The sequence below is a fragment of the Pholis gunnellus genome (assembly GCF_910591455.1).
Source record: "Pholis gunnellus genome assembly, chromosome: 7".
Taxonomy (NCBI): domain Eukaryota; kingdom Metazoa; phylum Chordata; class Actinopteri; order Perciformes; family Pholidae; genus Pholis; species Pholis gunnellus.
The window spans coordinates 10,178,753-10,205,137 of record NC_136533.1 but is presented as its reverse complement, the minus strand read 5'-3'; the positions used below and the strand labels follow the sequence as shown (position 1 = coordinate 10,205,137).

Below are 26,385 nucleotides of genomic sequence, written 5' to 3'. Positions count from 1 at the left end.
AGTTTTATGGCATATTAGGACTTTTCATGGCATACATCTCATTAAACTCTGTGTCAAACGGCGCAGGAACTCAGCAGCCTGGAAGAATTTATAGTAAGTCATGATGCACGTTAAAGGTACGGCGGACAATCTCGAATGACCTTTCTCTCACAGTTCCTCCTCCACCTGAGCGTCATCATAACCGGTCACTGGTTGTCTTGTATTTTAGGATATTTTGATTAGAGAATAAATCATTGAGCAATTTTAATCTTTTTAGACTTAAGATATTTTCATTTTTTATGAAATAACATTTTCTGAGAATTTATGGCATACTATATACTATGACATTGTTTTGACATACCATATATTATGATTTTTACTACATTTTCATGACCTGGTATGACTTTTTTTCGATATACTTGTCACAACGCGGCTCTTGAGCCATGACAAAACGGGAGACACACGGGTAGTTGGATGGAAAGTTTACATTTATACCTCAACAAAACAAAGGCATGGTGCTGCAGGAACAGAGGAGCTCGCCGACTGCGGCGGGCAGGTCCTATATAACCCTGGGAGACTGGCCAGGCGCCCCCAATTGGACAGAGAGGCTCCGCCTGCAAGACAGCACAGACAAGAGACATGGACGCCCACAGCAGGCCCTGCTGAAAGCCAGAGGCCGTCACATACTATACAATTACTTTTTTGACTATATTATGACATACTATACTATGAGTTTTTAAGACGTTTGTATGACATACTATAATTTGACATTTTTTATTTTCTTACAACATACTATATTGGATCTTTTATGACATACTTTATGGCTTTAATGACATACTCTACTAGGATTTGTATGACATTACAATAGTACCATGAAGTACCACAAACAGCAATATTCTATCTTCAAGTCTGTAGGATTACAAAGTTAACCTCCGCCATTTGGCATCATCGTTGACTGCATAATGTTTAGAAACAAATTCTGTATCTAAAATCTTGGTGGTAGACATTGCATACAATAAGTACATAAACCAGATTCTTCTATTCGAGCAGTGAATCATGAAAAGATCATTTAAAAATTCTAATCCTTCACACATGACAACTAGTTTCTCAAAATGAGTATATACATATAACTATGCCACAACACCGTAGAAGATGTTCTGTTTAAGCCATGCGTGTCATGAGTTCTTCAAGAGCCCTCTCACGGTGATTTTCATGAACAAGCAGCACTTCTTTGATTGCACTTTGCTGGAAGCCCATCTCATTAAACTGAGTCAGAAGGCGCAGGAACTCAGCAGCCTGAAATTGAATTCAAAGTAAGTGATGACACATAACGGTATGGCTGTGGTGTTGCTTTTTTTGTAACCTTTTGGCAAGAAACCACCGACGAGCGGTAATCACCTTGCTTTCACAGTTCTGAAACATCTCCAAGGCCTCCTCCACCTGAGCTTCATCATAACCCAGCTCACACAGACGATCACTGGCTACCAGGTACTTTAGGATCTGTTGATAAAAGGGACAAATAATTGAGAATGACATGCTGGGTCTTGATGAAGTAAATAGCACAAGTTAGATTTCTAGATAATTGTAAAGAAAAGTCTTGTGTATAGGGTTTCAAATGAATTATGCTTGAGTATCGATGCTTGACAGGTCACTAGTAAGCTAACACCCTTGGTTGCCAACTTGTGAGCCAACATTTAAGTAAGGATCTGTTTTGTTGGTGCATTTTCTCTGCAACTTTTTGGATCTTCGGAGTGAGTGCCAAAAACACACCAATTACCGCTTATGGTCATTAAGTGACACCAAAGAGGACGAACAAATCTTCGACATTTAATGTTTGTCTTTGCCAAAAATGTTTGAAAGTGGTGCCTACCTTCTCTGGGCTGTGATAGCCTGTCTTTTGCAGAGCCAGAATAGCTGTACGTAAAGGGTAGCCCTTCTCTGTGATGGTTTCAAGTAGCTCCCTCTCTTCCTGGCTGAGTGCTGACAGCAACTCTGCTGCTGAGTCAAAGAAAACCCCACGAGAGCCACCGGTCCTCAGTGCCTGGTGACAGGGGAAGAACAGATAGTGGGTTGTGGAAGAAAATAAATGATAGATATTTTTCTCAGAGACACTAACAGAAGAAAGAAAACCTTCTGTCTGTAGTTTGTGACGACGGGCCCTGCAGAGGAGGGTCGTTGCTGCTGCAGCCTGGGTGGAGAGGGTGGTGCGTTCAGGGAGTACTTTTTGCCCACAGAGCCCTGTGAACGCTGCTTCTTTTTGCTGTTCTTCTGCCCATGGGGGAGGGGGCTGGCCTGCTGGGACCTGTGCTGCTCCACTACTCGCAGAGGTTGTCTGCAGTCCTGAAGAGCCAGTAAAGAGCCTCTGTGGCCTCTGAGGCTCTGAGGCGAGGCAGGCTTATAGTGGTGAGTGGAAGGACCATGGTGCATGTCTTTGACTCTGGAGAGTTGGTCTTTGGGTGCCGCGCTCCGGGGCCGCTCTCTGCTCTTGATGGAGCGAGGTGCATCTTCTGCAGAGGAGGCTTCATTATCCTCGTGGTAACCATCTTCATCCTCAGAGTCAGATATGACGAACCTGACGGTGCGATAGTGCAGCCAGCGAGTGTCTGCAGAGTTCAGGCTGTGACTGCGGGGCCGGGGGCCCGGGGACCATGTGTCGCTGCTCCTGCGACTGGCCTTGCGGCTCTCCTGAGGGCTGCTGAACATCAGCCAGTAGGGAGGGCAGGATGGGGCCTGACAGACATGCTGTTGCCCAGTTAAGATCCATTTCTCCAGGTTGAAGCCATACTGCAGTAAAAACAAACCAAAACAGATCTTCAGCAAAACACTTTTTTACACAGCAGAATTTGACTTGTCATAGCAGGAATGCACAGGTGTTACTGGTAACATTTACAATAGCTACATTATATGCAAGTGTCTAAGTAAGGCATGACTGTGAGCCAGCATGAACAATACCAGGACTGTGAATCTGAAGCAGCTAAATGGAATTCAGCCATGATTAATGATATTATTTAGCCCCTTTGTCACATGCCAAAATAATATCTTACATCAAAAAACACCTATGAGGGTAATACTAATAATTAAGTACCTCTTACCTGTAGTGGTATTTATGAATCTAGATTGTTTTGATGTGAGCTGCCTTCTCTCAAATATGATGGGACTGTATGGCACTCGGCTTGTGGTGCTCAAAGAGACACACAAATTCATTTGAAAAACTCAGTAGCAATGTCTCTTTCCATTGTATTCCCACTAAAATATTCTAGATTGATAAATAGCACTTCAGGTAAGAGGTAAAATATGGATTTTGGGGTTAACTTTAAAATATAAGGTGATATACATATTGATTCTTTTCTGGGCTGTGACAAATCTAATGTAGTTCTACATAGCAGTGGCACTCCAACAGGCATTAGGTATTAGAAATAAGTGTTTCTAAAAAAAAGAAGTACAAGATATTCCCAACAATTTAACAGATTAATAATTAGAGGAAAGCTGAAAGCCACCGAGTCAGACAGATCACTGCTAATGTATTGATCCCAGAAAGATATTAAACTTGTGAACGTGAAAAGAAATGGATGTGCGACCTCGGTGTCTCGTAGGATCCGATGGCAGTCTGGTATAGTGATGTCTGGAGCCGTCACAAGCTGCACTTCCTCCTCCAGTGGACCCAGTACGCTCAGAAATGGGACATCCTCCAGAGAGTTCATATTCTCCAACAAATAAACTGAATCAGAAAAAAAACAAAGAGTTCCTGAGTTCAAAGTTATTAAACCAGAACTTCACCGTAGTTGTAATAAAACTTACCGGTGTCAGGTATTCTCTTTCTTCACAGCCCTCTGAAGCATTGATGGGCGTTTGGAGTAAATGACTAACACAAAGATGATGTCCGTGATAAGCCTCTTCATCACTAAGCCTCTGACATCATCTGAGGAGTTGTTTATTAATATCACCCCACAGACACCTGTTATAATCCTACCTGCACATGTGCAGTACAAAGGAGTATTGAAACATATATAGATACAAATATTTACCAGAGAAATACTAAAAATATTCTAAATTAGCAAATATATAAATTATGTTTTAATTATTTTATGCTTTGCTACCAATGTGTTATCTTTTACTTTTTTCCTTCCATGTTCAAAGGCTCGTTTCAGACAGTGTGACTTTGTAAATTCAATCTGGACCTGAAAGAGGATTAGGGATCGCTGAGGGATTGAGAAATAAAGAATGGCACCATACTTTCCAGAGATTAGCCGATTACATAAAGGTGGCAGCGTAACAGGGTGGAACAACATTGTGACGTCTATGATATTAATTTCCTCCATCATTCATTTGTTGTGTGTTGAGAATATCTGACGGATTGTGTCACACTGACTTTGGTAACCTAATCAATTTAAAGTGTACGTTCTGTTGACAAGTTTAAACTTAAAGAACAATTAAAATTCTGTACAGAGATTTACATTTTATTTATATATTTTCAACAATCACAAATAATTTCAGATCCACAAACAAGAGTTTACAGGTTCTGTAACAGACCTCTGAAAACAGAAAATCAGTTTTTAAACTGAACTGAAGGAAAAGGAAACTTAAAAGCAAAGAGAGAACAGATCTAGTTTAATCTTATGTTCTAGCACAAACAGCATGTTAAAGAGTACAGCAGCGTGGTTCAGTCAGAGAGCATTTAGGCTTGATTACAGACGTGTGTATTGAGATACCATTTAGTAACAGGATATTACATCACTAACACTGAGGTGGGTTTCCAACGCTGGGGCACGCACAATGAAAATAAATACCTGCGTCGTTCTTAAGGGCGTCTGACAAAACGGGTTTAGAGCGGCATTCAGAAAACTGTGGAAGAGATGACCTGTCCAATTATGATTTGAATCACGATAATGAAGGTTCAATATCAAAATAAAAAATATGACTCAGTCATGTACTGTATGTCGGAGGATATCTACTACAAAACAAAGTATCAGAGGATAATTATAGAACACTTCGAAGTGATCTGGCAACCTGCTAATCCTGCTTTGAGAGACAGCCGTGTGATCCAGTCCTGTGATGATCGGGTCAGTAGTGAACAGATACATTCCCTAAATGGTGGGCTACCAGTGGAAGCAAAACACTGAAAAAAACCCCCATTCTGGCTGTTAAAAAGGTCACCATTGTTTAACACCTGCTTTGTTTAGTTTGCTGGTGCGTTACACTTCACAATGTGGGCTCCTAATTAAAGGTCATGTCATAAAAACTGCTTACAAATGCCACCTAAGCAGCGACCAGTTTTGCTGCGAGCACCATTATTACAATGGTGGTGAAGAAGAAAACGTTGAAATATTGATGTGCGTATGGAATATTATGCCCTTATGGTGTAAGGCAATACTTGACATGTTTCCATCACATCGATACTCAGCTCCACTTCATTTGAAGTGTTCAGTATAATCCCATCTTTTCCATTTGCTTCCTTTGCTATTACAGCCCATCACCACAAAAAGAGAAAACAAATAAACTAGCTACAAATCCTTCCGTGAATAAAATTGCATTATCTTTATATAGATAAAAATGTTAACAATCCCCAGAGATTGAAATATTTTATGAAGGTCCACCCCGTGAGTGCACCGCTAGAGAATTAACAGCTGATGCACAGGACCAAAGTTTGTTACACTCTCTTAACTTGTTGATCAGGAAAACACTCTTCAGTGAAAACCACCAGACTTCATTATTACCTCTACTACAGTGTCCACAGCTCATTTGTCAGAGGCTATAGTCAAATCCAGCGTTGGATTTAAAAGGTTCATAATGATCTAATGATTTCACAGACTGTCTTTAGGTGAAATGAGCGGCATGGTTCAGTTATTAGCAGCGTCCGCCTGCCGAGGCCAGTTCTCCTCCTCAATGCCTGAGTCATATTCCTCTTCTGCAGACTCCTTGGCGGGGGCTCTGGAATTCAAATGGAAACTTTAGCTCAGGTTTCAGACAACACAACGTTGGAGACTTGTTGAGCTCGGCTACAGGAATCGGATCACTAACATAATACACTTGTAGCAATGCACTGTGAGCGGAGAGATACTGACCTGATATAATTCGGTTGGGATTTTCCAAGAACAATGTCTTTGTTCAGCTCAACAGCCATGATGTCAGATTGTGGCACCTCAAACATGGGCTCGAGAAGGAGCTTTTCCTATAAAAAATGAGGACATGTTTAAATATTGTGCTACATCAACATAGAAATAGATAGATTTGTGAGAACCATGGCAAAAATCATCACATACCATGATGGATCTGAGCCCACGAGCTCCAGTTTTTCTCTCCAGAGCCATCCTGGCTATGGCCCTCAGGGCATCTGGAGTTACGTTGAGTTCACACTGAGACGAAACACACAGCAGATTCGTTTCAATTCCAAATATCCAGTTGTTTTTAACAAACGTGTAGGTCTGATTCAAGAAAAAGGTGTTGCCTTTCCGGTATCAGTAGAAATACTGTGGCGATTTGACATTACACGGTAATCTACCAGGAATGTGCCCTTGCAGGCATTTGACTAGATAACGCTGCATGGCGTTGTGGCAACAGCTGAGCCAGAGCCCCCTCGTTGGTCTCATTCAAAAGAAACAGTGGGCTTCTGCCTGTCTGAACACGGCTTAACACTGGACTATAGTACCCGTTATAGGAGAACCTTACTTTGTCCATGCTGAACAGAGCCTGGTACTGGGGCACCACGGCGTTGCGTGGTTCAGTCAAGATTCGGACTAGCGTTTCTTCATCCAGGCTGTGCAGAGGCACGACCACGGGAAGACGACCGACAAACTCTGGGATCATTCCAAACTCAATGAGGTCCCTGGCCTCGACGATCTTCAGCAGCCTGTCCTTCTCCTCGATCTCCGCCACCGTGTCCGTCTCACCGCTGGAGTTGGCCAAGTCTGCGGCAGCCGCTGCACGCCGCCCTTTCCCCATGTTGGCGGGAGTTCCAAAACCCAAATACTGAAGAGTCACGAAACAAAAAGGATCACATTAGAGGCAGGAATGAAGACAAACAGGAGTGGAGACGGAGTGTCTGCCGACAGTCGGTACATATGAGCCGTGTTAAATGTACCTTTTCATTCTTTCTTCTGCTGATGATTCTGTCGAGTCCGTTGAAAGCACCAGACGCCACAAACAGAATGTTTGTTGTGTCCACCTGCACAGTCTCTCCTCTCAGCTTCCTGGAGTTTTTCTCAGGAACATTGACGATCGTGCCCTCCAAGAGTTTGAGCAACCCCTGATGAGAGGAAAAGGAAATAAATGTTAATAACACAAGTTTAGGTCAAACAATATAGAACCAGGGCAAAAAGCAGTAAATATCTGCTGCTGTATTTCTTAATTCAAACTCTCACAATGTTATTCTGAGATTAATGTCTATAAATAAACCACATTAAAGTTGAATACTGACCTGCTGGACTCCCTCTCCTCCTACATCTCTCAGCTGATGGATTCCAGGCACACTGCCGATCTTATCAACCTCATCCAGAAACACAATACCTGCACATGAAATACAAGGACAGCGCCATGTTTACGTTTCACTTCTCACAATAACATGAGACAGTTCCACTCTCTACAAAAACAGTTTGTGCATAAATGTATACATCGTTTACTTCAGCTTACACTATACTAAATATAATTCACTTTTAGTTATTTGAAAAAGGCTCAAATGTGAAGAAAACACTGAGACTCAACAGTTGCAGAGCAGCGAAGTCACCTCTGTAAAAATGAAACTGATGTTTACTTTTGTCCTCGACTGTTTTTTTAAAATTTCTTACTGATGACATACCCAACAAGATCGAGCATAGGACAGAAACATGTTTCTCATTGTGTCGTGATGTTCGTAGTGACTGAATTAGTTTAACTTTGAGATTTGTGCCTTTCTATTTACATCTGACTTGTTTGTGTATTCTGATCATCATATAAAAAGGTGAGAAAACATGCAAGTACACCACTTTTCAAATTCTACCTTGCAGAACATGAAGTTGCTGATCTACCGCTGCCTCGAGCGGTTCGGTTTTTTGTGTTCTTGCGTGACTGTTGTTTTAAAGGTTAGTTTGGATTCACCAGTTACACAGTAACAAAGAAGCGAACCGATCGAGGCAGCAGTAGATCAGAAACTCCCGTTTCTGCAAAGTAAAAATCACTGTTTTTGTCATCGGAGTCTTGTGGCTTTAAAGAAAGCATTAAAAGAAAGAACAACTTCAGTTCCAGAAACTGGTATTGAGATTTCTAGGTGAGCCTCTCTTTTAGGTGGTAAGATATGTTTTGCTGCTGCCCCCGTCCACAGCAGTGCTTTGCTACTGTGCCGGTACTCCTGTCTGTTTCTCTAAACTGGGGTCATGCTGGCCGTCATCTACAGTAGGTTATTAAGTTAGTCCCTCTGCCCACCTTGTTGTGCTTTTTCCACTGAGTAGTTGGAATCTTGCAGCAGTTTGGCAATAACTGACTCAATGTCTTCTCCCACGTATCCAGCTTGAGTGAGTGTGGTGCAATCGCATATTGCAAACGGAACATCCAAACAACGGGCCAGCGTCTGCGCCAACAACGTTTTACCTGTGAAAAATGTAAAAAAATCATGAGAACATTTCTTTTGACAAGACAGGTCCATATTTACAAGTGAACTGCCTATGTAGCGGTGTACATCTTAATGATCCGAGTGTCACTGTCATATATATTAAACACCAACCTGAGCCAGTTGGACCTAGAAGTATGATGTTGCTCTTCTCCAGTTTAATGTCAGTGTGTGTGGAGTCCAGGACCTCCCCGCCCCTCTTCTCCTGAGGTGCCTGCTGGCTGGCCTGCTGCTGCATGGACGCTCCCAGAGCATTTCCATGAGGACTGATGCCTGCAATCTGCAGCAGTTCTGCAACAACAAGAAAAGTCACAGGGGGTTAGCGTTGTGACTGAAAAGTAAGAACTTCTCCAGAAACTATATTTAAAAAATCACTATAAAGACTGAATGCTAGTGGGTCAACGTATCTTATATTCTCCGGTCAGTCAACGATTCAGTTTATAAGCTCATTTGTGTGCATGGTGAAGTGAAAGTCGCTGCTCAACTGGAGCTGTATTTCCTCAAATAAAATGAACTGCATCATCTGGGTTATTGCTTAATGATCTGGTGTTTTGATTAAGCATTAATCATGACTATGTTATAATCTTTTAGGTTGAGCATGACTAGAAATATCTGCCTGGAAAAGGCGGAACAAAGTTCTGAGGAGCCACAGCGGTCTCTACATTTTGGCATTTGTGCAACTCATGACAATAAAGACAGAAATTGCAGTTCAAGTGTTGTGATTTTCTAAGTGTCCTCTGATGGAGACAACAGTAAGGAGGACCAATCACTTACTTGTGAACCTGTACTCATCCTCTCGTCTTCTCATCTCTAGTTCTACAGGAAGAGGAGGAAAGTACCCAAATCAATATTATAATTATTCACTACCATTATGACATTATCACTACAGCCCTGAAAAAACGTCTATACAGTAGTGAGATAGGTATTGAACAAATGCCAAATAAGCTAGATTAGGATCCAAGACAAGTTATAAATGAAGGCCACAGCTGCAACCTCTTATCAGTTATTTTATGAGTAAATGACTTGATGATGACTTGATGATGCAACATCTCGATAAAATAAAAGCTATTGTGCCAAAAATGTCAGTGCTTCACTGTGACAAACTTGAACAATTGGAAATGTATTTGTTTTTCAGCACTTTCCTGTAAAGAAAAAGTTATTATTAACGAATACTACTGTAATTTTGCAGAACTGCATCTCTTTTGCGTTTACTTTATCAGGAGGTTAATGAAAACGGCTTTAATTCCATGATTAAGTTTAATTTTGAAATAGTGTTTGATAAATCCCAGAATCATATTCAAAACCAAACAGTGGCATAAACAGTAACTCTTATATTTAAAATCATAGTTCCTGGCGCATACCATTTCACTTCACTCTCTCGCTTCATATTAGTTGTCTGTCTCTGCTGTCCAGAATGGAATGACAACAAAAATGTAGCCCAGAAGTAGGTCAAAGCTCAGCACTATATATTTAAAGTATACATATACTTATATATACATATTACTATATAAAGATCATGGACCTTTTTTCAAATTCACTTGATTGACAAAAAAACATTTTTCTTTCAAAACTCCCATTTGCTTTTTTAAGCACTGCAGTATTCATCAGCTATGAGACTATGATGAAGGTCTGGTGTGCAGGTGGAAAAGCAACGGTGAATTGATTATTGCAAGTGATCAGAGGAACCCAAATCAACATGTACGTAACAATCGTTTAAAATGAAGACATTAAAAAGGGCGTTTTCTAATGAAAGAGTGTGTGTGTGGGGGGGGGGGGGGGTTCCACCAATAAGCTGCAGAATGAACTAATATCTACAGACAGCAGTAATACTGACCACGAGGTGTTAGAGACGGCTGTTTTTCCGCCTCCGCCTGCTGTCGACTACCAGCAGGGATGTTGTTGTAGATGCGCTTGTAGTGATTGTACACTGCAACAGCCAACACCTTTTTTGCATAGGACTGGCCAACAACAAACTTGTCGAGGTAAGCATATATCTGGAGAAAAAAAAAAATGTATACTTCATAACAGGATAATAGACTTGACTATTACAACATGACTATTACAACATGATTAAAAGCATATTTTGACTTCCTGCTTGAATTTCTCACCTTCTTAGGAGGCGGGGGAGGTTTCTGTGCAAAAGCCAGTTTCACTGCCTCCGCAGCAGATTCCGGCTCTTTGTTTAGTCCCTTCTTAGAATCCGTTTCAGACAGAACCACGAAAAAGTGATGACATTTCTCACATTTGACAAATCGTGTTGATGCTACAAGAGAATAAACACACAACACACAGAAACATTTCACAACCTGGTTAAAAAAGGTTCAAAGTTGCATATCAATAAGCTGACTCACACTAAAACAACAACAGGTGGCTCATAGTGCTGAACTGTAGAAATGGCCAAAAATTGTCTGCTGCTGGTCCTGACCTGCAGGGAAACTTGCTGAATTATCTACATGACGCAGCAGGATAAATGTGTTACACATGCCGCCGACCATTGTCCCAGGTACATTTGTTTTCAACATATTTGAATGAATTCTCTTTTTACAATGAACTTCAATTGGACACCTAGCAGTCCATGACCAAGCTGCACTTACACTGCTAGATGACACTTGGTTACTGGATTATAGTGAGATGACAGCACATTGCCGCTTGTATGCATCAGATTGTGTGGTCTGAGTGGTTGAATAGTCACAAAGACAGTGGTAGACGGAGCGCTGGTCCATCACAAGTTTACAAAGTCATAAAGTTTCACAAGTTACAAAATCTGAATGTTTGAAAGGTTTCCTACACCTCAAACAATCTCAACAACACTTCTTAGTTGAAGAATATAAACTCATAGTGAAAATGTTCATTTGACAACAATGAAACCTATCCCTCAGTGTTTACTTGCAGGTTTGTAGTTTGACAGTTTGTGCCAGGAAATGACAGATGATGGTTGTTTGTGGTGTACCAATCATATGCTTTGTGTTTATAGCGATTGCAGTCCACCACTACAGGTTGTACCACAGCAAAATGTGAACCCGGGTCCAATGCTTTGTTTGAAATACAACAAAAGAAACATTTCAACACCGAATTGTGGACAAAAATGAAAATGTGTCTATTTGCTGCGGCTGCACTTTCCCCTCTGTTTCTTGTATTTTTAGTCAGCCAATGCACAAACCATCTCCTCAGTTGTTTTTTCTCCGCCTCCTCCATGTTGCATGGTATTCAACGATGTAATCCAGATCTCTTTTCGCACTAATAATGCCGGATGTTCGCTGTATGATGCCTCGTTTACATAATCATAAAACAGAACCTCTCTCGTAAACTGTCCTCTACATTTTCTTTTGTTTCTTTAGTGAGGATCTTTGTGTGCGAACTCAACAAAACATTGGTGACATATTCCCCCCCTTACTCATCTTGAGTAAGTGGGAAAGGGGAATCATCTTTTAAGTTTCTACATAAACTTTGCACCTAAAATACACATCAGATCATATGTCTTGGTAAACCTGGTTGTTGAATATTAAGAAGTTTACTCACATACAAAGGTCTCTACATGTGTGCAGGGATCTCCACATTTAGGGCAGCGTAGCTGGCTTCCCCCCTTGCCTGATCCTCCAGAGCCAGAAAGTCTCTTCCCCTCACCGACGCTTTTCTGTGTAAAAACAAACAACAGGGTCGGCATATTTTAAAATACATCACTACCATCTCTTCCATTTACAGAGTAATGCGTAACACTATCATGGAAGACAGCTACACATGAGATTTCTCCTCCAAGAGATTACCTTTCCACCATCGCTTCCACTGTCCTTTGTTGTCCCGTCTTTAGCAGCATAGCAGACAGCGGTCTCTGAAAACGACCTCACTCGTACCCTGGGAGGTAAGTGAGTTTCCCGAGATCCCTGACGACTCAGAGAAAACAACTGGATCCGGGAGCAGGACAACCCTGAAAACAAAACAACAACATTCCCTTTGATTAAAAAAAACATTGTCTTTTATAAACATATATTTCAAATGAATGACAATAACTATGGTAATTTAAATGTTTCACAATGTTGTTTTACTTGAAAGACTAATAAATAAATCAAGTAAATAATCCGCAAATTAATTGATAATGAGAATAATTGTTAGTTGCCACCCTACATGCATCATTGGGGGAACTTAATTAGTTCACAACACATGAGTTTTTAAAAAGCAACACAATGGCCTCTGTCTATAGATATCAGGTGAACACACAGCATATTATCTAGAGCAGCAGGTCATGGTCTGGGGCAATGAGTCCATAGTTATATGTGCTGTCGCTGAACATTTTGTATTGTGCAAGTGTGAGGGGCTCTGGCTGACGTAACAAGTAAGCTATTGCTACTTCACACTATTTTCTGTTTTGATATATAACAAGTTATGTGTGTTTTCCTTATAAGCTAAGTCACAGCAGTACAACTCTATGAAAAGCTGGGTGGTGTAAGTTTACGACTCACGTTACAGCTTTCTTACAGCTACTCAAACACGTTTCCCACCTGTAGTGGGCATTACGTGACGGACCGACACCGTTATATGTTCGCTGCAGACCTACTTCTCAAACAGCAACAAGTTAACGTTAGCACAATGTCATGCAGCTGTTAGCCAGCTGGTACAAGGTGTACTTTCACTCTTACCTCTGTGGGCAGTGTTTAGGAACAACCTGGCAGCCGAGGTGCATGGACAGGACATAACTCCCCGTTTGGCTCAATATCCTGAAAATGAACATAAAGTTAACACTGTGTGTTGAGGAAAGATGGAGGCTAACAAACAGCAGTAGCAAACAAGAGAGGCCATTTAGCCTTAAAAACATGTCATAACTTCAACGTCACAGTTAGCATTAGCAGGTCATTTACTGGCGAGGGTGGCAATGCAACTGTAGAAATAAATCTCGGTTAAATGATTCATTAAATGTATTACATTGTTAGGCTACCAAGGTCAACTACCTCCTGCTATCTAACGGCAGCAATACACGGCAAAATAAACAGTAACGCTAGCTGGTTGTGCTATATCAATACGTAACTGCTAGCTACGTAAGCTAGGCCCAAGCCAGAACTACCTGGTGTTTCTGTTGGTAGAAATGACAAATACCCCTGGCAGACATACAGCCAGTCTGTTGCGCAGTGGTTAATATGAGTTACCCTGAAACAAACAGCTAGTGTTAGCTAACGTCAGCCGTTTGGCACGCAGGCTAACGTGACTAACCAAATGCTAAAGTTAGCTTATTAATTATAACAGTGACGTTAGACCAGCATATGTCGAGACAGCATGTAACTAGTTCGTTTTACTCACAGGGCACGATGAAACCCAGTCGAGTCTTGACAACCCCTTCGGAAAAAAACCAGTAATTTTCAAAGTCACTGCAGCTTTCGCCCCCCTGTTTTAGTTAAAAAGCTCAGTGTGTCGTACTAATGTCACAGTGCATACAGTATTGGCTTCTCTAGGCCGATATTTCCCAGGTGGGACACGACCCAAAGTGATGTAACGCTGTTGTGCGCTAGGTCGGTTACCCAGTTAGCTGCTAGCTAGCCTTCTCTCAGGGTACAGTAGCTAACAGACGTGAGTTAACCCGTGTGAACGGCGTAAGCAATATGGAGGCTTAGCTTCTGTCTATGCAGCTCACACCCATCCCGATATTTGGAGATCTAGCAGTTAATCCACAAGAGGCGTTTACAGGAATGACTGGTGCGTTCAAATGGTCCTCGTAATGTACGGTTTGTGTTACGTTTGGGTGATCCTCGTAAATGTGGAACGCTGTCCTGAAGCGAAGATTCACTGTAAAATTAACAATACTGTCATATTTATTACCGGAGTTGTTCGTGGAATCATATAGTGGTCTGTAATTACCTTCAATACCAACTATGATGTAGCCTACTGGAGTAGGAGATGCCTGTCATTACGGCAACCCTGGTTTACTGCAAAATGCAGGCAGCTTCGTCAGGCCAAGGAGAAGGCCTACAGAAGTGGGGACAGGAACCTGTACAACTAGTCCAGGAACACACTGACAAATGAGATCAGGGTAGCAAAGAGGAGCTACACTGAAAAGTTGGAAAACAGGTTTTCAGCCAACGACCCTGCATTAGTGGAGAGGCCTGCAGGACCTTACCAACTACAGGAGACCACCCCCCCCACACTGATGAGACTCACCAACTGGCTGACAACCAGAATGTGTTGTACTGCAGGTTTGATAAGCCCCCCCCCCATCCCCCCCAACTGCTCTGACCTCAGACAACCACCACCCCCTGTCACCGCCTCACCTCTCCCAACCGACCCCCCACCGGCACTGAGGATCTGCGGAGTGGATGTGGGTCTGCTTTTTCACAGACAGAAGATTAGGAAGGCACCAGGCCATCAAAACTGTGGAGATGACAATGGACTTCAGGAGGAGCCCCCCAACACTGCCCCCCTTCACCATACTCAACAGCACTGTGTATGCTGTGGAGACCTTCAGGTTTCCTGGAACCACAATCTCTAAGGACCTAAAGTGGGCCTCCAACATCGACGCCATCAGGAAAAAGGCCCAGCAGAGGATGTACTTCCTGCGCCGGCTCAGGAAGTTCAACCTACCTCAAGGGCTGCTGATTTGTTTTTACTCGGCTATCATCCAGTCTGTTCTCTGCACGTCCATCACTGCGTGGTTTGTATCGGCCACCAAACAGGACAGGAACAGACTACAACGGATTGTCAGGTCTGCAGAGAGAGTCATTGGTGCCAGCCTGCCCTCCATCCAGGACTAGTACATCTCCAGAGTCAGGAAACAGGCAGGAAACATCACTGCAGACCCATCACACCCTGGACACAACCAGTTCCAACTCCTCCCCTCTGGTAGGCGCTATAAGGCACTGCAGTATGTTAAAACCACCAGACACCAGAACAGCTTCTTTCCACCAGCCGTCACTCTGATGAACAATTAAATCAGTCATTCTGCACTATTACCTCCATTTCATGATCATTGTTGTTGTTTTTTATTATCATATCTATACTTTTGTATTTGTATATTTATATTTGTACATAGTAGTTAAATGTTTATGCTTATATCTGTTCTACTTTTTTGTCCTTGTTTTTTTTTGCGTATGTAGTATCAACGGGAAAAAAACAGTCAAATTCCTTGTATGCTTACGCATAAATGGCCAATAAAGCTGATTCTGATTCTTATGTAAACAATCAGAGATATCATAAGAAATAGCAGGAAAAAGTCTCAGACATCTGTTATACATTAGCAGCAATGATAATAATAACAGATAAGGCTTTGGTGCTGACCAAATCATGTCCTCTTGTCTTGTCCTTGTAGTTTAATGACAATAAATACATAAATCAACATTATTTAGAAAGTTGAAATGGCCTTCATGTTCAATAGTGGCATTGGAAATGCAGTTGTACATAATAATTCAAATTAAACAAATGTGGCATAATTTTCTTTATAGACTCTGTTTAAATCCAAAATTGAGGTATCTTGGAATAAACAAATAAAGATTAGCAGTCAGTAGTTTGAGTAACATATTTACTGTGAACAAGTCCAGTGTGACTTAAACCTCCTGTGTCGAAATCGGGTCAGTGTCAGTGGTAAGTGCCTTTACAAATAACTTTATTACTCATTTTACAAGTTTTGTGGTTATTTCTAGGTCCATTTGAGTCTAACTTTGCATATTTTCACGCTGCTGTTGTCCCACATATACAGAAGCTTTCTGTTGGGATAATATGACAGCATAGCCAAGATGCCATTGGCTGGCCTTAAATCAACACTTGCATCCTGAGGACTCTCTTTCTTTAAATCAAAGGCATGTGTAATTGTTCTGTCTTTGTCATCTGTAAAATATAGCACCCCACATACAATGAAAGCATTTCCTGCTTTAGATGTAGGGTAGTGAGTGTTAATGACTGACTCCACAGAGAATCTATCAGTGTTAATCTTTGCAACCATCGTATCATCATCTGTATCTGATGCAAAAATGACCCACAGTCCATTTTCATCCACAGCAAACTTGAAATACGTCTTTGAGTTGCAGAAAAGATAAGCCAGGTTGTGATATCTGCTGTTTTCCATGATCAGAGTGTTTCTTCTCCCGGTGTTCAGGTCAAATCTGTAAAAATATTACACAAGTTAAAAAAAGTCAGAATGAGTACGTTAATAAGGCAGGGACAAAGTCTTATACAAGGTAATACAATCACTTACGCCATAAGTCTGTTTGTTCCTGCGTTGTGAAAGTAAAATGACCGCTTATAAACAACATGACCACAGCCCTGGAACAACTTCCCGACGTCTATCATTTTGTTGTTTGTATCATTAAATATCGAAATGTCGTTGCTGTGCTCCACCAAAACTCGACCTGGGAAATAAATGTTTCAGTGATTACTGTAAATCCACAATAACTCACAAATCTCTTTGATGAATGACTTGTAGACTAAAAATATAAAAATATACCTGAAAAATGATCGGCCAGCCAGTATCGGCCTCCATCCTGCTGGGATGCATCGGACATCCAGGCTCCAAATGTGCTTTGCATTTTGGTGGCTTTCTCCGGACATTTAATAATTCTAATTCTGCCCTCTAAGTAAAAGAAGATAGGTAGAGTATTTGAATAAGTTATCAGATAGATGGATGGATAGATAGATAGATAGATAGATAGATAGATAGATAGATAGATAGATAGATAGATAGATAGATAGATAGATAGATAGATAGATAGATAGATAGATAGATATGTAGCCAATATAACTGGGGATCTGTGGCAATTTTGTGGCAAAGATGATTGATGGGCTTTGAGAGAAAAGATAAATCTAATAAATTAAGATTATTGGTTATTATTAAAACAAAACATAGGACACAAAACAATTTCTTACCTCTTTTCATGGGTGTTTCGATAATATTTCCACTGATGTTGAAGGCGTCCGTCTCCAGATCTACAGAAAGTGAGGCTGAAACATGAAAGGAAACATAAGTGCACATAGACACTAATGGTGAGATAGTGTAGCATCAAAATCATGCAAAAGACATAACCAAATATTCTAAAGGCCATTGTTACATTTGCATATAATTTGGAAAAGCATTCCTTACCTGTTAATAATCTAATTGGTGCCTCTGTAGCATTGTTGAAAGCATCACTGTTTTGGTCTGCGGAAAGTGGAGCTGTAGAATGAAAAATGACATTTATATATAATGTTTTATGCATGGTTTAATTTTACTCAATTCAAAACACAGTGTTTCCTACCTGTCAATAATGTTATTGGTGCCTCTGTAACATTTTCTCTCTTGGTATCGTTCAAGATGTCATCGTTGTAGTCTTGATGAAATGATACTGAATCTAGAAAATAAAACAAAGTATTGGGTTTAACTTTTTTCTCATGTAGTCAAAGTTTGTTTTTATGTCTCCCTGCTGCTCAAACTGGTTGTTTACCAGCTTCCATGTTTGTGTCTAGAAGTTTCTCAGAGTCAGTGACATCTCTGCTGTTCTCAGTTGGACGAGGAGTTGCTGAATCTGCAGAAAGAAAAGTGAGATTCAACTAGAAGAGATGGTACAGATATTAAATGCACCTCTTTTGAGGGAAGATAAAAAACACTAATACTAAATGTGTGAATTGATCAACACTGATACCAAACAGTGATACCAATAGACAGTTTCTTACCACTTTTCATGGGTGCATCAATAATGGCTCCACTGTTATTGAAGGAATCACTGTTTTGGTCCACAGAGAGAGGAACTGTGGAAGGAAATGAAACATTAAATATAAAGCTTTAAAGGTACGGTCACGACTTTACTCATAATTCAAAACACAGTGTTTCCTACCTGTCAATAATGTTATCGGTCTGTCTGTAACATTTTCTGTCTTGGTATCGTTCAAGATGTCATCGTTGTAGTCTTGATGAAATGATACTGAATCTAGAAAATAAAACAAAGTATTGGGTTTTACTTTTTTCTCATGAAGTCAAAGTTTGTTTTTAAGTCTCCCTGCTGCTCAAACTGGTTGTTTACCAGCTTCCTTGTTTGTGTCTAGAAGTTTCTCAGAGTCAGTGACATCTCTGCTGTTCTCAGTTGGACGAGGAGTTGCTGAATCTGCAGAAAGAAAAGTGAGATTCAACTAGAAGAGATGGTACAGATATTAAATGTACCTCTCTTGAGGGAAGATAAAAAACGCAAATACTAAATGTGTGAATTGATCAACACTGATACCAAACAGTGACACCAATAGACAGTTTCTTACCACTTTTCATGGGTGCATCAATAAGGGCTCCACTGTTATTGAAGGAATCACTGTTTTGGTCCACAGAGAGAGGAACTGTGGAAGGAAATGAAACATTAAATACAAAGCTTTAAAGTTATGGTCACCGACTTTACTCATAATTCAAAACACAGTGTTTCCTACCTGTCAATAATGTTATTGGTGCCTCTGTAACATTTTCTCGCTTGGTATCGTTCAAGATGTCATCGTTGTAGTCTTGATGAAATGATACTGAATCTAGAGAAGAAAAGTATTGGGTTTTACTTTTTTCTCATGTAGTCAAAGTTTGTCTATAAGTCTCCCTGCTGCTCAAACCGGTTGTTTACCAGCTTCCATGTTTGTGTCTAGAAGTTTCTCAGAGTCAGTGACATCTCTGCTGTTCTCAGTTGGACGAGGAGTTGCTGAATCTGCAGGGAAAAAAAGTGAGGTTCAACTAGAAGAGATGGTACAGATATTGAATGCAGCTCTTTTGAGGGAAGATAAAAAACGCTAATACTAAATGTGTGAATTGATCAACACTGATACCAAACAGTGACACCAATAGACAGTTTCTTACCACTTTTCATGGGTGCATCAATAAGGGCTCCACTGTTATTGAAGGAATCACTGTTTTGGTCCACAGAGAGAGGAACTGTGGAAGGAAATGAAACATTAAATATAAAGCTTTAAAGTTATGGTCACGACTTTACTCATAATTCAAAACACAGTGTTTCCCACCTGTCAATAATGTTATCGGTCTGTCTGTAACATTTTCTCTCTTGGTATCGTTCAAGATGTCATCGTTGTAGTCTTGATGAAATGATACTGAATCTAGAGAAGAAAAGTATTGGGTTTTACTTTTTTCTCATGTAGTCAAAGTTTGTCTATAAGTCTCCCTGCTGCTCAAACCGGTTGTTTACCAGCTTCCATGTTTGTGTCTAGAAGTTTCTCAGAGTCAGTGACATCTCTGCTGTTCTCAGTTGGACGAGGAGTTGCTGAATCTGCAGGGAAAAAAAGTGAGGTTCAACTAGAAGAGATGGTACAGATATTGAATGCAGCTCTTTTGAGGGAAGATAAAAAACGCTAATACTAAATGTGTGAATTGATCAACACTGATACCAAACAGTGACACCAATAGACAGTTTCTTACCACTTTTCATGGGTGCATCAATAAGGGCTCCACTGTTATTGAAGGAATCACTGTTTTGGTCCACAGAGAGAGGAACTGTGGAAGGAAATGAAACATTAAATATAAAGCTTTAAAGTTATGGTCACGACTTTACTCATAATTCAAAACACAGTGTTTCCCACCTGTCAATAATGTTATCGGTCTGTCTGTAACATTTTCTCTCTTGGTATCGTTCAAGATGTCACGGTCGTCGTCTTGATGAAATGATACTGAATCTAGAAAATAAAACAAAGTTTTGGATTTAACTTTTTTCATATAAATAAAGTTTGTTTTTAAGTCTCCCTGCTGCTCAAACTGGTTGTTTACCAGCTTCCTTGTTTGTGTCTAGAAGTTTCTCAGAGTCAGTGACATCTCTGCTGTTCTCAGTTGGACGAGGAGTTGCTGAATCTGCAGAAAGAAAAGTGAGATTCAACTAGAAGAGATGGTACAGATATTAAATGCACATCTCTTGAGGGAAGATAAAAAATGCTAATACTAAATGTGTGAATTGATCAACACTGATACCAAACAGTGATACCAATAGACAGTTTCTTACCACTTTTCATGGGTGCATCAATAATGGCTCCACTGTTATTGAATGAATCACTGGTTTGGTCCACAGAGAGAGGAACTGTGGAATGAAATGAAACATATATATATTGTTTTTAAAGTTATGGTCACTTTCTTTACTCATAATTCAAAACAAAGTGTTTCCTACCTGTTAATACTTGTATTGGTCCGTCTGTAACATTCCCAGTGTTATTCAGGGTGTCATGGCTGTAGTCTTTATGAAATGATACTGACTCTAGAAAATAAAAGGTATTGAGTTTCATCATCACGGTCACAGGGAGCACTTTCCTGCAGATACTTGATTCTTTAAGCACATTTTTGTAAATGAATACAAACAATACACTACAAACAGATCAGTAAAGAGATCTGTCAATGACATCTTCCAGCAACGGTTGCATACCAGATTCCTTATCTGTCTCTCGCAGCTTCTCAGAGTCAGTAACATTGAAAACTTCTGGGGCTTCACGAGTTGGATGTGGTGTTGGTAACACTGTGGAGATTTAATAAGATGAGTACAGTAGTACAGGGGCTGTAAAATGAATCAGTTAACATGAAAATTGTTACCGGGAATGATCAACACATTGAGTTGGGTTTTTAATTGATGACCACTTGTGTTTTAAGGCACATATCCAGTATGTTTACTTTTAAAACAAGTCTTTTACCTCATTGACTATGATGATGAGTTGTACACGAATGCCTCTGCTGTCTTTACAAGCTGGTAGTGTTATCTGAGATTTATTTACTCACCATTGTGCTTTATACTCAAAAGTGAATGGGCCTACTTTATGTACACAAGTATGGTTTTATAAATAATAATAATATAATAATATTGATAAAATGATGTAATGTTTACAAACTTAAAAAGTTGTCCTATCACGGTTGCTTACCAGAGTCCGTACTTGTGTCGAGAGTTGTTTTAGAGGCGATAACATTGAAAACATCTCTGCTCTCATTTACTGGATGTGGTAATTCTGTGGAAATAAAGACATCATTATTATTACTAAGTCACAAACAGCCTATAATCTAAATCATTAACTCTAATTGTTGTACACTAAATGTAAATTCTGAATTCCTTCCTACCGTTCTTGTTCATTGTTGAGTTGCGGTTGTCTGCATCGGTCACAGAAGGAGATGATTCTAAGTATGTAGAGTAAGAGAAGAAATGGAAGGTTAACTTTATGCAAACTTTTCTAAAATTAATAACTATCAAAACATGAATAGCCAACACTTTATGCTGACAAATGTCCCCCCTTGTAGTCATGAAAAGCCCTCATGGAGCATATCTGTGATCAGCGGGCATTGCTACCTTTTTACTGGCGCAGTTACTTCACTATTGAGAAACAACATTTGGTGCATATTTTATAGGCTGATTTCAGTATTTTAGACTCAATATATTTAAATTAAGACTTTTTGGGGATAATAAATGAATAAAGGATTAAATATTTCCCAACCAGAATTGTATTCCTGGCGGTGTAGAGATTCCTCTGAAAAAGTATTTAGACATTGGAGAATAAAATTTACAGACAATATAATTGGTCAGTTAATTTAAAGCAGAAATGAGCAGGATTTAGTGGCTTCTATCGGTGAGGTTGCAGATTCCTTTCCTCACCCCTTCCCTTCACAAGCGTGTCGAAGAACTAGAGCAACATGGCGGACTCTGTGAAGAGGACCCGCTCTCTATGTAAATATGAAGGCTGATAAGGTAACAAAAACACAACGGTTCTTAGTTTCAGGTGATTACACACTAATGAAAGCATAGTTAGATTCCATATCTGCCCATAAATTCCCCTAAATCCTGCATGCTGGTCCTTTAACAAATAAAGGTGCGTGGTCACAATGTTTGTCTAGAGGAGGGTGACCTTTAATCTATTATCTCAAACCCCCCCCCCAAAAAAGTGTTCGTGGAATCTATTAAACAGTAAACAACATGAATACAACCAACAAAGGATATAACTTCAAACCTTCGAAACATGCTGGTTCACTGATTAATGATTCTGTTCTTCTCACCCATCAGCATGTTGTTTTGACGGCTGTGTTCTTCGATGGTCTTGTTTCTCCCTTCATTAGAATACCAAGCAGGACATGGTGGACCAGGTGGGCCTGCTGGGCCCCTTGGACCAGGAGGACCTTCAAATATTAAAATGCAGTGGCTGTATGTCAGACATGTAAACATAGCCGAATAAACAATACTGCTCATCAATGACAGGCACGTTTGAAATAACCTTCAAAGGGAAACTTTAAATCAAAACATTGATTTCCAATTTGAAGTTGGAGAAAAGAAGAATCATTAAATTAAGATTTGATCAAAAACAAGTTCACTTTGTTTATTACATCCCACAACAGGATAAAGTGTTGAACACATAGGTGGCCATGTAGCTGCTCTTGAAACCTCACCAGAAGTAGAGCCAAACATCAAGCCTCAGTTTGTTCTTATAATCTATAAGAAACTCACTCCCAAAATAACATAGAAATAAAAGATTTTTCAGATGTAATCTGAAGTGTGACTGACTTCCTCTCTGTTAATCACGTTATTCATATCAGGTTCAAACATGTCGTTATCGCTCACCAATCAGAATCTCATTGCAGGTCTCTCCTTTCAGTCGGGGAGGTCCAGGGCGTCCTAGTCATTGACAGGTATTTAGTTTAAACCAATGAGTTTGAAAATGGAAATTAAAAACAGGATGATCATGTGTTAATTGTAGGACTGAGAACATGTACATTTTAAATAGGAAGTCTCAAAGCGCTAAATACAACCGAGCCGACCTGAAACCAGCATAATTCAGGTTTAATCAGTCCAGTAAACGTTTTCAACTGAATCAATCTCACATGCTTTGCTAACGTGGCAGCGATAGAAAAGCGAGTGGGGTTGTCATGTTATGCAACGATGGCTGAACAACGGGAAGACTGTTTGAAACTTGTGACTGACTTTCTGAGATCTCTCACCTCTTTTTCCTCGTCTCCCCTCCGGCCCGGGCGCACCCTGGGGTCCTGATGAACCAGCTCTACCAGGCAAACCTGACAGGAACAAGTTGTGGCTGCAGTAACAAATTCAGCTTAGTATAAATAACTGATGAAGTTAATTAAAGTGTTTCTTTTTACCTGGTGGTCCAGCTGGGCCTGGGGGGGGGGGGGGGGGGGGGGATAAATCAATATTTTATACAAACCAAAAAGAGTAGAAGCACCAGCAACAATAAAAACCACAGCACTGGAATGTACAGTATTTGAGAAGTGCACCTGTGAAACAAAGTCCTCTGGAGCTATTACACAGATCCACGAAGGCTTTGACCTGAAATAAAGAAAACAGACGTTGAAGTCAGTGTTGATTGTTATTGTGCTTTATAATGCTACACACTTTGTTTTTATGAATCACTATGATACAAACAGCTTTTCTTTTCTTGTGACACAATTATTTTAATTTCCCATTATTCCTATTGTTAGAGATTAAATTGATTGTTGACACAATACTAGTTGATAATGGATTAATGATTTTGTGCTCTGGGAACTTGCATTGAGCGTTCTTTCCACAATTTTCTGACATTTCTTAAACGACTTATCAATTAATCCGGAAAATAAAAGATAGAATAATGCTTGATGTAGCCTTAACTATTATTGGTGATTATTAATCGATCATGCCAATAATAAAACTATCCTTTATTTTGGTTAAATACGTGCGTAATGAATGAGTAATGTGCTGTCAAAAGATACAGTAGCGCCCTCTGGAGAAATGCCAGTTCCCATCAGATGTGAAAACTGTTGAGGGGGGAGCAGTCACACACCGCTGCTCTACACAATTAATCCTGGAAACACTCAATGGAAAAACAAATCAGTGCAACAGACTCTTGGATTCTTTGCATTTCACGGACATACTTCTTCTCCCAAAAAGGGAGAAGAGAGGAAATGTTTCTATTAAAGATGAAAGCAAGGAGATGTTAATCGCTGCTCTCTTCAGTCTTCTAATAACATAATGAGAAATTCTCTTTTCATGTGTTTCACAGAAGTAAACAGTTTGCAATATTCCCAATTTCATATAAAGAGCCCACTTCAAAGCATTTAGGTGTCTTACAGGAACCATGGAGTATGTCATCAGCATCATCATATCCTTCTCGTCCTCGCTTTGTGTTGGTTCTCCCTCCTGGTTTCTTCTGCTGCGCTGGAGCTTCTTTAGCTCTCCAGCCTCTGCGGGGTCTGTGGGCCGGAGGACTCCCGCCTGCAGCCTGCAGCTCTGTGACAGCGACTGCACCTGGGCGTCCAACCTCACCAGCTCCTCCGTCAGCTCTTTCTGTCGTACCAGCAGGAACACGAAACCTCCTGAGCTCAGGAGCAGCAACGCACACGTCCCCACCAGCAGCACTTTGCACGCCAGAGAAGCTCCACTCATCTCCATGTTTGTGCCCTGCTCGTTCTTCCTCCACTGCAGTGTAATCTGAGCTCTGAAATTCACAAGCACATGCAGCACATATCTGACCACTTGCCAACAGATGAGACGTCAGAGGGAAACTACGCTCAAGCTGTTGGAGAGACATAAACATGTTGAGTTTCGTCAGTAACTTTGGAGAACCACATGATGCATTGCGCAACAACAAGAATCTGGGAAACAGTAAATATCTGTAGGCCTATGATTCAGAAGCAGCTAATGGACATATTCCCAGAATGACACGCCTTCGTGCTTCTCATCATTCTGATGCTCTTCCTCTCAATATTGCCACCAGTCCGTCCTACACAAAATGACATGGAAGTGGAATAAATAAGTTGTGAACAAGTGGAGCATTCTTTGGATTTACAAAAGAGCTTTCAGAGCGCTTTCAATAAAAGACCGAGTGTGTGTGGGTGGGTGGGTGTGTACCAAAATCTCCTTTTAATAAATGTAATTTTGTGTTTTTCAGTTATTGTATAATGCATTTACAAAGATAGTATAGTTACATATTTTTTCTCCACTTGTGTCGGTGGAGAAGTAACAGTACAGTTTCTCCAGTTCCAAAAAGTTCTTATTATCCAGTTTAGTCTCTACAACAATCAGGAGAGCAGGTTTTTCAGCCAACTTTGGAGAAAAGCCCGAACCCAAACCCTTAAATCTGAGGCCAACATCATTATCAACAGAATACCAGCTATTCAGGTACTAGGCTTGAAGGACAGCTCATCAGAAGCACCCAAACTCTGCATGAACACTGTTTCCCCTTTTAGATTTTGCATCCATTCTCAGTTTTAAAGTAGAGGAGCACTGACACCAGTTCATGACATTTATAAGACTTTAAATTCTTAAATAATAAAGATGACATTTTCTCTTTCTGGTGTTTCTTATTCTGAACTGCTGAGTAAATCCCTACTCCCTTTGGCAAGGGTCAGCCTGACCCAGCTAATTAATTTCTAGTTGAAAAGCCTCCTCAAGGGACAGTGGGGTTTCTTTCTTTTGAACAAAGCTACATGTGAAGTAAATCCATCAAAAAAAGTGCTGCAGAGTAAAAGGGATGAAAGACCTGCAGGTTTTGCATTCTTATGAATAAAAAACACTTTTCTTTTGTTCGTTAGACGTGCACCGTTATCTGGCCTGTGCACTGTGCATCTAATGGTACTTGTAACCCCAAAGTGGCAGTGTTTCTAAGCAACCAGTAAAATGAGGGCTTAACCGAGGATTTATAAACACTTGAATGACTGTGATTTATTTGGTAGGAGCATGTTGGTCATCCTTACAACTGGTGGAGGAAGAACTGCATCACTTTAAACTGCACTGCAACTCGTCAGTGGTCGAAAAGAACAAGAGAAGTAAGTACGATTCTTTGATCATTTGTTAATGAACAATTAAAAAAAGGCAAAAAGATACTCTTAAGGATAAAAGATGAAATCTGAGCAAATGTTAACCCAATTTTTACTCAATTTAAAAATGGAATTATGTGGATTT

The 26,385-nt window shown here is 40.4% G+C and overlaps 3 protein-coding genes across 4 annotated transcripts; all 3 read right to left on the bottom strand.

Annotated features, from left to right (window-relative positions):
• Positions 1–1,140: 1,140 nt before the first annotated feature.
• On the bottom strand, positions 1,141–3,680 carry LOC306698128 (uncharacterized protein; the record flags this gene model as incomplete). Its single annotated transcript, XM_079162307.1, has 5 exons — positions 1,141–1,275; positions 1,378–1,479; positions 1,850–2,020; positions 2,110–2,763; positions 3,558–3,680. 5 exons carry the CDS (start codon positions 3,678–3,680, stop codon positions 1,141–1,143), a joined length of 1,185 nt encoding a protein of 394 aa, XP_079018433.1.
• Positions 3,681–4,570: 890 nt separating this feature from the next.
• Positions 4,571–14,052, bottom strand: clpxb (caseinolytic mitochondrial matrix peptidase chaperone subunit Xb). Of its 2 annotated transcripts, XM_079163660.1 has the most exons (15): positions 13,847–14,052; positions 13,192–13,269; positions 12,322–12,482; positions 12,077–12,191; positions 10,666–10,820; positions 10,392–10,551; positions 9,332–9,373; positions 8,672–8,848; positions 8,374–8,538; positions 7,394–7,482; positions 7,058–7,222; positions 6,646–6,945; positions 6,240–6,332; positions 6,042–6,148; positions 4,571–5,907 (listed from the first exon to the last, which is right to left on the bottom strand). In XM_079163660.1, exons 2-15 carry the CDS (start codon positions 13,244–13,246, stop codon positions 5,817–5,819), a joined length of 1,875 nt encoding a protein of 624 aa, XP_079019786.1. In that variant the 5' UTR covers positions 13,247–13,269; positions 13,847–14,052; the 3' UTR covers positions 4,571–5,816. The 2 variants fall into 2 exon arrangements, with proteins under 2 accessions (XP_079019786.1, XP_079019787.1); XM_079163661.1 differs by lacking the exon at positions 9,332–9,373.
• Positions 14,053–15,818: 1,766 nt separating this feature from the next.
• LOC306698123 (uncharacterized protein) lies at positions 15,819–24,980 on the bottom strand. Its single transcript, XM_079162301.1, has 30 exons — positions 24,553–24,980; positions 23,724–23,775; positions 23,589–23,606; positions 23,433–23,504; positions 23,056–23,109; positions 22,497–22,616; positions 21,570–21,626; positions 21,377–21,460; positions 20,890–20,979; positions 20,638–20,724; positions 20,476–20,550; positions 20,247–20,327; positions 20,063–20,155; positions 19,902–19,976; positions 19,672–19,752; positions 19,490–19,582; positions 19,329–19,403; positions 19,099–19,179; positions 18,917–19,009; positions 18,755–18,829; positions 18,526–18,606; positions 18,340–18,432; positions 18,179–18,253; positions 17,950–18,030; positions 17,764–17,856; positions 17,610–17,681; positions 17,396–17,470; positions 16,977–17,102; positions 16,728–16,881; positions 15,819–16,635 (listed from the first exon to the last, which is right to left on the bottom strand). The coding sequence occupies exons 1-30, from the start codon at positions 24,871–24,873 to the stop codon at positions 16,173–16,175; spliced, it is 3,090 nt and encodes a 1,029-aa protein (XP_079018427.1). The 5' UTR covers positions 24,874–24,980; the 3' UTR covers positions 15,819–16,172.
• Between the last annotated feature and the right edge of the window lie 1,405 nt (positions 24,981–26,385).